The 15,579-nt window shown below is 40.5% G+C and overlaps 1 protein-coding gene across 5 annotated transcripts in view; it reads left to right on the top strand.

Moving 5' to 3' along the window:
- LOC113076091 (filamin A-interacting protein 1-like) overlaps nt 1-13,658 on the top strand; it is a 35,183-nt gene extending 21,525 nt beyond the window's left edge. For 4 of the 5 annotated variants that reach the window (XM_026248758.1, XM_026248761.1, XM_026248762.1 and 1 more), the window contains 2 exons: nt 6,028-8,833; nt 13,192-13,658. In XM_026248758.1, coding sequence (XP_026104543.1) covers nt 6,028-8,833; nt 13,192-13,353 — 2,968 coding nt within the window. In that variant the 3' untranslated portion in view covers nt 13,354-13,658. Of the gene's footprint in view, nt 1-3,359; nt 3,466-6,027; nt 8,834-13,191 lie in introns of those variants that run through there. The other variant, XM_026248763.1, reaches the window with a different exon arrangement.
- The last annotated feature ends 1,921 nt before the right edge of the window (nt 13,659-15,579 follow it).

Raw genomic sequence — 15,579 nt, 5'->3', positions numbered from 1 at the left:
ATAAACATCTGGCTGTTTCTTTACACACACACACACACACACACACACACACACACACACACACACACACACACACACACACGGTCAGAGGCTCAGGCCATCTCATGTGCTCCAGAAATGATAAACTTGGTTACTTGAGCCTGTTTGACTTTCCTCATGTTTTGATTGATTACGTCTCAGTGCTGGTATTACAGAACCACCAGTGTTTATGTGCGTTTTACTTGTTAACTGCAGCGGTGTCTATTTTTCATGGTGAACAGCACATTTTGGTTGTACAGATGTTTAGAGAAACCTCAGTATCTCATTCTTGTCTCTATGTAGTGATTTGTTTGTCAGGTCAAGCTAAATGTGTTTGTAATGCAGTTCATATGCTTTCAAAGTCATGCTGTTATGTCTCTAAGTGCTTTATCAGAGCGCCGTTATATATGAAATATAAGAATGGTATAAATGATCTCATGATAACTAGCTATTTTGTACTTATTTTGTGTAGCAGATATATCAGTGCACACATCTGAGCATTCAGTGTAAGTAAACGGAAATAGCATCCGTTGTTCAATTGAAGGTCTATAGCATTTTTACAAAACAGATGGTGATTTTACATTTCATGCTGATATCATATGAATATTAGTCGCTTGTGTTCTAATCAAGAGTAAGCAATTCTCAAAAAGTATTAATGAAAAAACTGTTGATTTTAATGAATGTACTGTAAGTTAAGTTTAAAGTTGTGATTTTTCACATTTAGTCAGTAGTCATTTGAGTGACGGTGTTGGTGTGTGGTTAGTAAAGGTATCAGTACAGAGACTGGACTCATTTGAGAAAGCATTGCTATGTGGTGACGCCTGGTCTTACTGTGATTGGAAGTTAATCAGCTGTTGGTAAAGAGTTTAAACAGGAAGCTGCTAGAAAGTGACTTGATGGTGTTTAATGTTTGTGAGATGAAAGGTTTGTTTCACTGAAGCTTCATCTGGAGATGTTGCATAAATCCAGCTCTCCTGACAGCAGATGTGAGCGTTGCGTCATCGTTCGCTGATCTTACACACATGTGGCTCACACACTCTCTCTCAGACACTCTGATTGTGATTCTAAATTAAGGAATCTGTGTTGTTTGTGTGGAGGAATGAGGATGTTACACAAGCAGTGGACAATGTGTTTGTGTTGCCCTGAAACCATGAGCTGAGGCCATCAGATGACTTCCAGATGAGAGTGTGAGTAAGAGTGAGTGTGTGTGTGTGTGTGCGAGAGTGTGGAACAAAAGTGTGCGCAAGAGAGTGTGAGTGCGTAAGTGTGCGCGACAGTCCGAGTATGTGAGAGATTCTGAGTGTGCGACTGTGTAATTGTGCAAGAGTTTGAGTGTGTGAGAAAGTGAGTGTGTAAAAGAGTGTGAATGCATAAGTGTGCGAGACAGTCCGAGTGTGTGAGAGAGTCTGAGTGTGTAATTGTGCAAGAGAGTTCGAGTGTGTGTGAGAGAGTGAGAGTGTAAAAGAGTGTGAGTGCTTAAGTGTGCAAAAGAGTCTGAGTGTGTAAGTGTGCAAGAGAGTCTGAGTGTGTGTGTGCGAGTGTGTAAGTGTGTGCAAGAGTCAGATTGTTTGAGGGTGCAAGAGTAGTATGTGACCCAAGTATGGTGACCCATATTCAGAATTCATGCTCTTTATGTAACCCATCCAAAGTCTGATTGTTTGATTGTGTGAGAGGGTGAGTGTGTATAAGAGTGTGAGTGCTTCAGTGTGCGAGAGAGTCCAACTGTGTGAGAGAGAGAGTGTGCGAGAAATCAGTGTAAGAGAGTGTGTGTGCATAAGTGTGTGAGAGAGTCTGAGTGTGTGAGTGTGGGAGAAAGTAAGAGTGTTTAAGTGTTAGAGAGAATGTGTGAGAGAGCATAAGTGTGCACAAGAGGCCGAGTGTGCAAGTGTTTAAGTGTGTGAGAGTGTGTGAGGGCATAAGTGTGCAAGAGAATGTGAGCACGCAAGTGTAGTGTGCATAAGTGTGCAAGAGTGTATGAGACTTAGTGCATGTGTGTAAGTGTGAGTGTGAGACATAGATCAAATGAAACCAAAGTGATAAGTGTGTGTGTTTGTGTGTACTGGTATTCCCTGCATTATAGGAACCAAATGTCCCTACAAGGTCCTCATGAGGAAACAAGCTTATAAATCACAGAATGAAGTGTTTTGAGAATCTAATGCCTGTAGTTTCGTGTGAGGGGTAGGTTTAGGTGTAGGGTGGAAAATACAGTTTGTACAGTAAAAAAACAATTACACCTATGGAATGAACCCACAATGATAGGAATACTAGTGTGTGTGTGTGTGTGTGTGTGTGTTCTTGAAGATATGGTTTATGAGGACACAAATGTGTATAATGACATGGGTATTACATCATAAACATAGTTTGCTAGGTCACTTACGAGCTGCCCATGTTCTTCTGAGATTCACTTCATGTCTGGATTCAGATTCAGAAAGATCAAGTTGACTCGTTACAGACAGAAGGTTAAAAGTCCATGAGTTAATTGATTTTAAAGAAATGTAATATTGACGCTCTTTTATTTCTTTCAAATAGTGTTAAAATTTGCACTTTCTGTATTTTCAAAACATTAAAACAATGTAGAAAACACTTTAGATCAACTAATCAGCAGAAATACGATTTAAACAATATAAAATGATAGAACAGTAGATTATATGCAGTTCTGTCCATTAAAAGTAACACTTTACAGTAAGGTGTCATTAGTTAAGATTAATGCCTTAGTTAACATGATCTAACAATGTATTTTTACATTATTTATAAAACTCTGATGATGTTTATATTTTGGTTAAATTATGAACTGTTCACGTTCCTTTTAGTTCACAGTGCATTGACTAAACTCAACAGATTGGATCTCAAAAATGCATTAGTAAGTGTTAAAATGAACGTTTACTGCATGAGTATTTTTAATTGATTGCGTTAACTAAGGAAACCTTACTATAAATTGCTAGCAACAATTATGAAACAAAACATATGTAACAACTAATTAACTGAACATTTTGGCTACATTTGATCTCTGTCTGTCACGGACGCACACACACACACACACACACGGATGTTTCTCTGTGTTTTATAAATGTTAGTACATTTTTCTCCCTTTGGGTGAATTAATGACTTCAAGTGAGGAAAACCAGAAGGAAATGTAATCCAAAGAAAGTTTCTCATCTCACACACACATGCGCTGCCTTCCAGAGAACTGACATACAGACTACAGATATTTAACACATTAATCACACACTCTGCCCTGTAACACACACACACACACACACACACACACACACACACACACACATGCATGAGCTCATTGCTGTGAGAGGCTCCATATAAGGGCGTGCTGATGATGTCATGCTCTCATAGGCGTCTTCAGTCCGTCTCATTGTTGAGTTTCAGAGCATGGAATGTTCAGATCACTGACACACTGAACACCAGCAGCAGCGGCTCAGCAGCACTGACCAGGTACAACACACACACACACACGCATGCACAAACTGCGTGTAGATGGTCTTTGATATCAAATTGATAATTTAAGAAAATTTAACTTTAAATGAGCTAGTGGATTTAAAATCTTCAAATCTGATGTTGTTTAAAGTCGACATGAGCAGCTCTGAGTGAGTGTTGGGATGATGATGATGGTTCAGTCCATTGTTTCATGTCTTTATAAAGTTATAAAGGTGTTCACATGTTGGCAGAATCACTGCATGTTCCTCCATCCTGCAGATGATGGAGATGTTTGGTCTTAATTTCATGCTAGTCAATAGTAAATGAATAAAATGAGCAGGTTTTGGAAAAGGACAAGGTTATAATTGTTAGATGAATATGTTCCAGTTACGTTCTGTCATTCGCGTCAGTCCTGTTATTAACTCGGCTTACATACAGTTATTATCTCCAGCACAGTTACTGTCCAGTGCAAGTATCTGCTGTTTCTAGAAAAGTTATTTCTGAACTTCACTGTGTACACTTTTTAAGTGTTTTTGTAAACTGCTTAGTCCTTTAATGCATGTTTAGTTTGCTGTTTCTGAGTATTAAACACTGTACGAGCAGATCCGTGTCTGATCTGCTGCACTCTGCTGGACACGAGTCTTTTGTCCTATAATGCTTTAAAGACGATTACTAAAAAGCTGTTTAATGATTGGCATTTAAAGGCAAAAATTCTGTTTGGTGAGAGCTCCGTGGCATTCGTTTTTATGCATTTTCACGTATATCACAGAAATGCACAAATGCCACGACACACAAAACATTCATAATGTTCAAAACCGAAATCTAGTCGAGTGTTTTGCATGTTCTCTCAGATCATCTTGAGATTTCACACACCCTTATTACTGACGTTTAAATCCTTCTCGCAGGCTTTTCCAAGACTTTTTTTCCATGGCATAGGTTTTTCCTCACTTTTCTCTGTAAAAAAATCTGGGCTCTTGGGAGTGAGTCCAAGTCGATCGGGCGGTCCAAGGTTAAAACTGGGAAGGGAAGGAGCTTTTCTCTTTAATGGATGCTTCCTGATTTCCTGAGCTACTTTTAGGCCGTCATACGCTCACGCTGCTGCATTCTGATGTGCTCAGGATCCCTTTTGCTTTCCAATCAGCGCCATGTCTTCATATCGATCACATAGTTGTCTGTACACTGTTTAATCCAGAATCTGTGTTAGAGGATTGAATAAATGAGAGTCCCAGAGCAAATGTGTTTACGTGATGACAGAAAACGTGTCATTTCCACCTGGGAGGCTGCTGGGAATCATAGCTTGTGTCTCATTTCACATATTTCTACTACAGTAAGGTATATACTTTCAGTACACATGCATACTTTGAAATGCACTGGAAATAGTATAGTATCCAGGCATGTTTAGAATACTGTTTTCAGTGTGCTTTATTTTAGAGCACACTGGCTGTGATCTCGCACACTGTTTAGGGTGGTTAATATGTAAAATGTGATGCAGTGATTGCATTAACCTATCATGGTGTTGAATCACAAAGAAATGTAGCATAAGGTCGGAGTTTATGAGGTTGTTCAGATTGCTAAAAATAAAATAAAAAAACAAGGGTTTGGGAGTATGATTTTTGGATCACTACAAAATTTGTGAGCAATTAGTACAACAGAGTTTCAGTTTTACACACTTCAGCTTTTTTTGGGCCATTTTCTTCTGTTAATGGAGAACCACAAATGCTTAATGAAGTCCCAGTGCAAGAGGAACACCACAGATATTGCTTTAGGACTGCCGGCTAAATGCTTTATCAATGTTGTGTAAACCAGTGCTGTAATCTCATCAAACACTGGTGCTTTGGTTCATGTTTAGTACGACACTGCACTGTAATTATAATACTGTATTTTTAGAATACAATTTTCATTTAAATTTGGTCTCTCTTATGTTATTTTCATCTTCTGAATATTTTCCATTACCTTTCAATGGCTGAAGCCACGTATGAGTGACACACACATGGAAGCATGCAGACACACTTCTGTATGAGGTGGTTTCATACGCCTCGTAGCGCTGACATCATCCTTGTCCACTGCTGGTTAGGAGCCTCTGAAAGAGGTTTTGTTTACATAGCCAGTAATGGTCTTTGGAGGAGGGGGAATTCCTTAAAATATAAAACCACTGAAGGAAGGTGGTGGTGTTCATGGGTGTGGGGGGAGAGACAGAGGAACCCCCTTATTAAGAGACTTTTTCCATTTCCACTCTAATGTGCCTTTTATTAATGTCCTGTAGTCCAAACACCGTCCACCGCTGGCAGCATTTGGGAGCAGGGAAACTCATGCCAGCCACCATGACCCCACTTTCTGCCTCAATTTGTACCTCTGGAACACACACTGCCCCACTTTTAGTCAACGGGTTTTAATTTCCTCCATATTTCCTCATATGGCATGCACAAACATGGACATGAAGGTCCCCAGTTGAATAGCAGTCTAGTTAACTTTCACTTTAAGCCTAAATGTTTCTAAAGTCAATGCAAAAAAATTTTCATGTTTTGAGAATTCCCAGGTCTCAAATTAACAGTATTTCCAAATGTTCTTATCTCTTTCCAGACTGAAACTGCTCATTGATCAGGAAAAGGCATACCAGGAGAGAAAAGAGGAAGAGAACAATAAAAAAGTCACAAATCTGAAGGACGAGCTGACCAAGCTAAAGTCTTTTGCCCTGCTAGTGGTTGACGAACAGCAGCGGCTAGCAAAGCAGCTGACCCAACAAACAACGAAGGTCCAGGAACTCCAGAATACTGCCACTCAAGCCCAAGAGGAGCTGAGCTCCACCCAAACCCGGCTGCAAGAAGAGGAGAACAAAGTCCTTCGCTTGGAGGAGGAGCTGCGCAACCAGGCCTGCCATTTCCACCAAGAACTGGAAGCCATGACTGCCAAACTGACCAGTGAAGATGCCCAGAACAGACAGCTGCGGCAGAAGCTCTCCGCCCTCAGCCGACAGTTAGATGAGCTGGAAGAAACCAACAAGACCCTGCACAGAGCGGAGGAAGAACTGCAGGAGCTGCGGGATAAAATGAGCCGAGGGGAGTGCGGTAACTCCAGCCTAGTATCAGAGGTGGAGGAGTTGAGGAAACGAGTGCTTGAAATGGAGGGAAAGGATGAAGAGTTGATCAAGATGGAGGACATGTGCAGGGACCTCAACAGAAAGCTGGAGAAGGAGTCAAACCAGAGCCGTAGCTTGAAAGCAGAGGTGGACAAGTTGAATCACAGAATCATGGACCTTGAAAAGCTAGAAGATGCCTTTGGGAAGAGTAAGCAGGAGTGCAATTCACTGAAAAGCAACCTAGAGAAAGAGCGGACCATGACTAAACACATGTCCAATGAACTAGATGTGCTGAGAGTCAGAATCAAAGAGCTTGAAGCTACCGAGGTTCATTTGGAGAAGATGGAGCTGTCGCTGAAAGAGGATCTGACAAAACTGAAAACACTGACTGTCATGCTGGTGGATGAGAGAAAAGCCATGGCTGAAAAGTTAAAGCTGATGGAGGACAAAGTGCAAAACAGCACTGGCAAACTGCAGGCAGAACAAGACAAAGTCAACACCGTCACTGAAAAACTGATCGAAGAGAGCAAGAGAGCTCTGCGGTCAAAGGCCGAACTGGAGGAGAAGATGTGTTTTGCCACTAGAGAGAGGGACGAGCTCAAAACTAAGCTAAAAGCAGAAGAAGAGAAAAACAGTGACCTTCAGTCCAAGGTCAGCATGATGAAAAAGCGGCTTCAGTCACTGGAAGCAGTGGAAAGAGAATTATTGAGGAACAAGGCCAAAGAGGAGCTCACAAAGAGCCCCGTTCCTTATCACTACCAACAAGAAGACAACAAAGTGAAAGATTTGACCCAGGAAGTGGAACGCCTCAGGAGGAAGTTAAAGGAGATGAAGGCGGTTGAGGGTGATCTATTGAAAACTGAAGATGAGTTTGAATCCCTGGAAAAGAGATATTCCAATGAACAGGAACGAGCAAAATCCTTGATGGAGGAGCTGGAGATCTCCAGGAAGGAACTGTCCAAGTTCCAGTTGGCTGAGAAAGAGGAATCCAACCAAGAGCATATACTGTATAAACGTCTGAAAGAGGAAGAGGCCAAATCCAGCCATCTCACTAGAGAGGTCGAAGCCCTCAAAGAGAAGATCCATGAGTACATGGGCACAGAGGAATCCATCTGCCGCTTGAACACAGACCACACGACCCTACAGAGAAAACTCACCCAGCAAGAGGTCAGGAACAAAGAGCTGGCCAGAGAGATGGAGACCCTTACACGAGAACTCGAGAGATACCGCCGCTTCAGTAAGAGTCTAAGGCCGGGCATGAACGGAAGACGTTTCTCAGATCTCCAAGTCTCCACAAAGGAGGTGCAGACGGACCCAACAGAGAGCCTATCCCCAAATTACAAGAACCTTGCACCACTGGAACGTGCCTTGGTCAACGGAAAGCTATACGTGGAGAGTGATCCGGAGGATGAGGTTAATTACAATGAGATCAACCTCACAAAATGCAGTCCTTCACACATGAACAATGTCAACAATCTTAACAACAACATGAGAAGAGTCAGAGGCCCTTTTCTTAAGACTAGAGAAATCCAGCATCCAATAAATGGCATGACACAACCGAGACAGAATGGTAATCATGTTCAACAGGGAGACCTGTTCCTTGCACACAGTCCTGGACAACCCCTCCATATCAAAGTGACCCCTGACCACGGGCACAACATGGCAACTCTTGAGATCACGAGTCCCACCACAGAGAACGCCCAGTCCTATACAAGCACAGCGGTCATCCCGACAAGCGGCGCCCCTCCAAAACAGCGCATTACGATCCTCCAGAACTCACCAATCTCACCTTCCAACAAGCCCAAGGGTTCTCCTCCTCCTCCGGAGAGTCCATGCAGCCCAGGCACGCCTGATCGATCCATGTCGCCGCTCACCATGGCAGCCTATTCACAAACTCTAGCTTCGGAGTCCTGCGGATCGGTGACCCCGGACCGAGCCATGTCGCCCATTCAGATTGTGTCCGTTACCACCGGAAGCCCTGACCGGTTGGAGCCGATAGAGCTTGTGGGAGGTCATACGGTTTTCCGTGTGAGCCCGGAAAGGCAGAACAGCTGGCAACTGCAAAGGTCCAACAGCTCAGGTCCGAATGTCATTACCACTGACGACAATAAAATCCATATTCACTTAGGGAGCCCCTACATTCAAGCTGTAAACACCACAGCCAAATCCATCCCCTATTACTCCCTCGGGCCGGAGCAAAGGATCCCTGTGCTAACCAGTGGCACTCCAGCCAAAGGAAACAACAAAATCACAAGCAGCATCGTGATAAAGCCCACATCCAGTCCAATCTCACGACCCTCACAAATTACAGTAAGTAATATCTGTGACTGAGCCAGACTTACTAGTGTTTGATTAGTGACCCTCCCCTGATCTCCTCAGTCTTCGACCCCTGGCACCATGATCCTCTCCAGACCCTCAGATCTGACCGCAGTAGCGGCTAACCAATGCAACTGTAGTGTCTGCTGTTGGTTTGATTCTGTTTTATTAATACTGAGATGTTTATTTGCATGAAATGTTAAATGAAAGCAGAGAAAACGACACATAACGAGAACACGAGCATTTGTGCTTTTTCACTTCACTTTGAGGTTAAGTGCACTTACTGTTTTTGCTAGATAGCAAATAATCCTGTACCATTAAAGTTCACTGATTGATGTACAATTGTATTTTTGGTTTATTTTCTATTTTCCACTCACATTTTATGTTTGGTTTGTGTTTTTTTTATTGTTAATAATTAAAATGAGAATGTAAAAAATGGCAGAATTGATATATTTTTTTAGATAGTTATATATGATAGAGATACACATGCACACCGGAGCAGGGAGATATTTATAATTGCATGATTAAACAAAACAAAAACTGAACATAAAACATTTAACCACTAAATCAACCAAGTCCGTTCATAAAATGAGCAGAGTTGTGAGGGAAAACCTAACATCAGGTACGAATAGGTTGAGAACGTGTCTGCATGAGTTCAGTTCATTGTTTGATGTCATAGTTACTGGCCCAGTCCAAAACACCACCGTCATCCGCTCTCACTGAGAGAATCTACAGTCTTCTCTTATGATATCATGGAAATGCATGGCCGCTCGCCGCTGCATGAGATTTGACTCCAAAAAACAACAACATTAAAGCTCTGCAGTGTATAGAAAGTTAAAGCATTAACATGATGAGTTTGCATGCACTGGTCATAAAAGATGACACGTTTTTTTGGCAGTAGCATATTATCAAAGAAACACAGTAACATTACAGCATGGTATAGATACATTCCCTTTAATGAATCGGCTCACACACACACACACACACACACACAGTGAGCACTCGTGTACATGGACTATACCAAGCGTTAAATTGATTCAGGCTGGAATTTGTGCTGTCTGGAGTGTGTATCCTCTGGTTTTCTGGCTAAACAAACTGCTGTTCATGGAGGGCTTGGGAACAGCTGTGATTCTGAAGCGAGACGATGTCTCATCAGCTCTGTTAGTGAATCACATTCACACACACACGCACTCGTTTAGCTTGAATCGATGCAGTATGTGCACTAGAGATGACGTGAACCTTGTTACCAAGATGGGACTGAAGGAATCATTGAGAGGTGCTTTTCATGTGATTCGATGATGTCTGATAATATATTTATACACTGACCTAACTAGCATGTACAATTAAAAGTTAAACCAGTGCAGGGGGATGCACTGGCCTTAGGTGAGTTTTCATCTGACAAGAGTGCAAAAGCCTTCAGAAACCACCAAACCTAAGCTTGCTAAGACCAATAAACCAGCTTAGGCTTTCGTTAATGTTTACGAAACTCAGACATCGTAACAGGCAAGCGTTAAACAATAAAACTATTCCTGCGAGTTCCTTCAGCAGAACTCTATTGTTTAGAGGCAGTTCCCTCTGAAGCCCAAACAAAGCCTTGTTTAGTTTCTATGGTGACAGCAGCTGCAGCCGCTCGTCTCTGGAAGCTCCTGCTCGTACCACACTTTTAATTAGCGGTCATTATGTCATTACGTGCCCTCTGACTTGAGCCGCATGGGTTTCTGCTGTGTTACCCGAGCCCAGAGCACAGCGTGACCCACATTTGAACATTTTTCATGTGTGACGTAAACCTGCAGGCAGTTGGTTTGGTTTTGAAGGAGCTCGTTTAGAAAGTTCCCTGCAAACATCTCCAAATACACAGCAGAAGTCACTGCATTGATTCTGACACACTAGAACCAACCCAGCAAACAGGGGACCTTCTTGGAAAGTTCTGGCAAGGTGCCAAGTCTGAAAATTTCTGAATGTTAAAAAATAAATAAAACCTCACGTTGTGTCAGTCTGAAACTTTCCTCCGTCATAAAACAATTCATTTACATTCAGTTTATGTGGCTCTAGAAAAACATCAAAGCATCAAACCGAGCCACTGACATCCTGAAGTGAACTTTGAATCGAATTTTTGGTTTCTGTGTGTGACGAATTTTTAGGATGACAAATATGAAAAAACGCATACAAATATATCGGATTCAGTGTGCAAGGAGCTTTAAAGTTATGAACAAACATTCTTCAGAAACATTAATTGAAACGTTTATTCAAAGTTGTCTGGTATTTAATAAAGTTCTTAAAACGTTAGCACAAAACATATGTATGTGTACTGTGTTAATCACGATTAATCGTTTAATGTTTAACTTAATGTTGCAACATAACCAATAATTTTTTTTGTTTTTACACACTTAAAAACTACATTTTTTGAATGTTCACTAAATGTGAACGTTAGCCAAACATTCTCAGAACACATTTTTTGTTTACTGTAGAGAAATGCATTTGCAGAAGTGCAGGTGACATGCTTTCTTCTGCACTGACATCACTCTCTGGCTGAGTGTTTGTGCTGATTGTGAGGGAATTAGATTCGTCACACAAACCCCAGGAGACACTCACAGATGACTGCAGAAACACTCTGTAGCTCACAAACATCTCACATCCACATGTTTCTCAAACACATTCATCATTCTCCTTCCACAGGCTCATGTCAGATGTTTCTCAGCTATAGCCAACTGGATTTTTCTTTATAGGTGAAAAGATGATGTGAAAAGAAAAGCAAAACATTTTCTGATGTCTTCTTAGACAGAAATTTCAAGTGCATGTTGGTGAAAGAGCATGAAGCCTTGTGTGTCCATCAACTAGTGCTGTTCTGAGTTTGAGAGCGCCACCTTCTGGTCATCTCAGCACCACACACGTTTGACTCGCATTTGATTTGCTTGAAATAACGTTAAATTTTTTATTTAGTTTTACAATTTGGTGAAAACGTATGATTTAGGTTCATGAACGTTCATGTAAAGTGTTGACACAAAAATGTGTTTTCGAAAGGCCGTACACATTTTCTTATGACTTTTTTGTTACAGGTAAAATTATATATTGAAATACCAGTTAAACTGTTTATTTCTTCTTGAAATTTGGTGTATATATTTTATTTAAGGTCATGAATGTACATGCTAAGTTTTGACACATAGATGTATTTTAGAGAGGCTGTACAAATTTGGTCACAGAGATGGTTTTGTACGGTGGCCGAGAGAGCTCAACACGCTGCAACTTAAGAAAACACATGCAAATATAAAAAACATCAGCAAGTAAAGAAAACATCTTCATCAGTTTGACAACACAAGTGTTTCAAATCATCACAACACATGCATACAACGAAACGCGCTGCAAATACTTCACAACACATGCACATTAAGAAACAATTAATGAAGCATTGCAAATTTATTTTCATTAACCTTCAAATTATATTTAGTTGAGAATATTAAAGTTAGCCATCTTAAGTAATGTTTTACATTTAATCATGTAATTATTCAGCTTAATCCAAAAGATAAAGGAATCAATTTAAAAAACACCATGAAAAAATCCCCTCACCTTTCAGTTCACCAACAACTCCACTGACCAGTAGCTACTGCACGATAAGCAAACCCAAGCCCGGTCCGACACTTTTTGAGGTTTCCTCAAAGCATTTCCATTGTGGTCAGTGCTATTTGCAGCATGTGTTGTGATGATTTGAAACACTTGGGTTGTCAAACTGATGAAGATGTTTTCTTCATTTGCTGATGTTTTTTCAATTTGCATGTGTTTTCTTAAGTTGCAGCGTGTTGAGCTCTCTCGGCCACCGTAGTTTTGGGGTCTAAGAGACTCATTTGTCTTCAAGACTAAAGATTCAGAAATCCTTTATTGTAGCTAACAAAACACTAAAATATAAAACACATGACTCAAAGGTTGCTGAAATTTGAGAGTCGTCTTCTGAATCATCCAAGGAAAATTTTGTTTTTTGTGTTTCACAGTCAAAACTGCCAAACAAAGGTTGCTTTTGGATATTAGTTTTTTGGATCTCAATTACTAGACATGTCATGGCACTGAAAAAAAATAGAAAGAATCCCATTTTACCCCCATAAGAGATAACACATAAACAGGAAGTACAAAATAACAATTCTGCTTTATGTCTGTGCAGCTAGACGTTTGTAAAGTAAAGATTTTGTATTTTTACGTAAGTCTTCAGTGTTGATTTTTGGCAAGTTGAATGGAAACCATGTGGATCAATTTGAGCACAAACACAGAAGAGTAACAGGAGGGATCATCTATATAATCTGGCACACAATGGCATATTGTCCAGTGTTTATCTGACTGATATCTTTCTCTTTGGCTCCTGACAGATGCCTCTGGAATCATTCCGGCGTCCTGGACCCACCAGGATTCCCAAACCCAAAGGCTTCAGTGCAGCGAAAGGGTCAAACAACTCTGTGCAAACCCCACTGAACTCTGGGAAATGTGTGTCTAACAACCTGAACCTGATGAACCAGCCTACCAAATCATGATTGAAGCGTCCACAGCAGTTTGACCCATAGGAAAGACATTTATGTTTATTGTGTTTAATATTGATCACTTCTGGTGCTGTGATGAGACTCTAGACTCAAAGACACTGTTAAGAAACCCATCACTCATCTTTCAGTCTATGGTGCTCTTTCTTTTTTTCTTTTGACAAAATGTATCTATTGCACTCATTAAACTGAAAGTAATCTCTGTTATGGTTTGATTCAGTGTAGAGCAATCAATAATGCACGGACTTGTCATATGAGGTATTTTTGATGTATGAGATCTGGATGTTAATAAAATACTTTTTATATATTGCACGTCTGATTAAAACCCAATGGATGTAGAGATTTTAAATGAAATTAAACTCCAATGAAAGCCTTAAACTCACTGATAAGTCGATCCAGGGCTTCTACAGCACAGCACTGACGTCTAACCAATCAGAATCACGTCTCACAGCAGTGGAACCAATCAGAGCGCAGTAAATGGAAGCCCCGCCCGCGCTGTAAAAGCTGTGGGCGGGGCCTGGTGATGAATGAGTGCAGATCGCGCGCCCTGCTCCAAACAGAAAGTTGCTCCGCTCTTCATCAGTGTTTTTGGGCAGGGCCGTAGCTGGGGTTTGCTGCCCCGGTGCAGGCTGTACCAAATTGTTTAATTTATATGTTCTAACTATTTATTTATTTGTGCTATTTGCACAATGTTTAAGTTGTTTCATGTTTGTAGGTATCCAGGTACAGAAAAAATAATGAAATGTAAACTAGCACTGCATAGTCTTCACTGTAAAAAATAAATTAACAGTCAAACCAAAATGTATTCAGACATATTCAACATTTCTTACATTATCACAAGTTTATAAAATGGTAATAAAATATGACAAGAACTCAGAGTTGAACTGTCAGAACAAATTCGTCTTGATAATATCAGAAAACTTTGATAAAAAAAGTGTGTAATGGATTACAATTAAGCAAAACTTCACACAACTGTTAGTATGACAATATTTACTCAACTATCAATACTTTGTTGACCAATTACCAAGCGTGATGAGTGGGGCGGGGCGAGAGATTTGGGAATGGAGCGAGGCCAGTGGAGTGATTGGGAAATGAGTGACACCTGCGACACTCACTGGTCTCGAGACCCACGGAGGAGCGACTACAGTGAAGGACGAGAGAGGACCAGGCCTGGGCTTTATTTCGTGTTTGGTTTTTATTTGTGTTTTGTCTTTAAAGTCTTTGATTGATTGTCCCCAGGTTCCAGCCTCCTTCTTCTCCTGATTATGGAGTTTTACATTATTACACCGGTGAGTGTCTCAGGTGTCTTCATTTCCAATCACTCTCCACCGGCCTTGTTCCGTTTCCCATGGTCCACTCTTCACACCAAGCAATGCTTAATTTTGTTCAGTCTGTACACTCTTAGAAAAAAGGGTTAATTGGGGTTCTATAGGGTTCTTTACTCAACTGCAAAGAACCTTTTATGCTAAAAAGGTTCTATAATGACAAGAACCCTTTTGGCACAAAGGTTCTTTAGGTTATTATTCATTCATATATTACATTATTCTGCAACATTTTGTATTTGTAATTAAATTATTGTTTGTAGTAACTTAATATCACATTTTAATCATGCTGATTTCTGGAGAAAAACTGAAATGGCACTCTTCGTGTGATATTGATTAACTACATAAAATTATATAAATGTATACATTTTCTATCCCCCATATCTTGAATCTTGTGATCATTCACATGCATTCATAAACGCATTTGAATACACCGAATAACGCAGTGAAAGAACGCACTCAAAATGCACACGTGCACTAGTATGACTTCATCATGTAACTTTACATTAGCCTAGATGCATGCACTTTTTAGGCACGAATTGTTTAGTTTTTCAATATACTTGATACTGTTAAAAGGCACATCTTTAAAAAAAAAAAAAACATGCTATACGTAATTAGAACTAGCTGCTAAATTAGTTAAAAATGCCTATCCATATACAGCTATGATTCGCGAACCCCAAACTGACTCAAATCAGTGGTTTAAGTGTCCCAAAAGAGGTGCCTGTACTCTATGATAGGCAATATTTTTTAATTTTTTTTTTTGATGACTCTCCTCATCCCCTGAGGTAACAACAACTATATTGAAGGGCTTTTATATACAGCAGTCAACAGGCGACTTTAATAATAAATCCTTTTATTAGTTTATGGATTTTCTTGAGCTAGAAAGAACTGAACATAAAAA

The sequence above is a fragment of the Carassius auratus genome, unplaced genomic scaffold, assembly GCF_003368295.1.
Source record: "Carassius auratus strain Wakin unplaced genomic scaffold, ASM336829v1 scaf_tig00018649, whole genome shotgun sequence".
Classification (NCBI taxonomy): Eukaryota; Metazoa; Chordata; class Actinopteri; order Cypriniformes; family Cyprinidae; genus Carassius; species Carassius auratus.
Note: the sequence above shows the minus strand (reverse complement) of the source record. Positions and strands in the feature narration are given on the sequence as shown.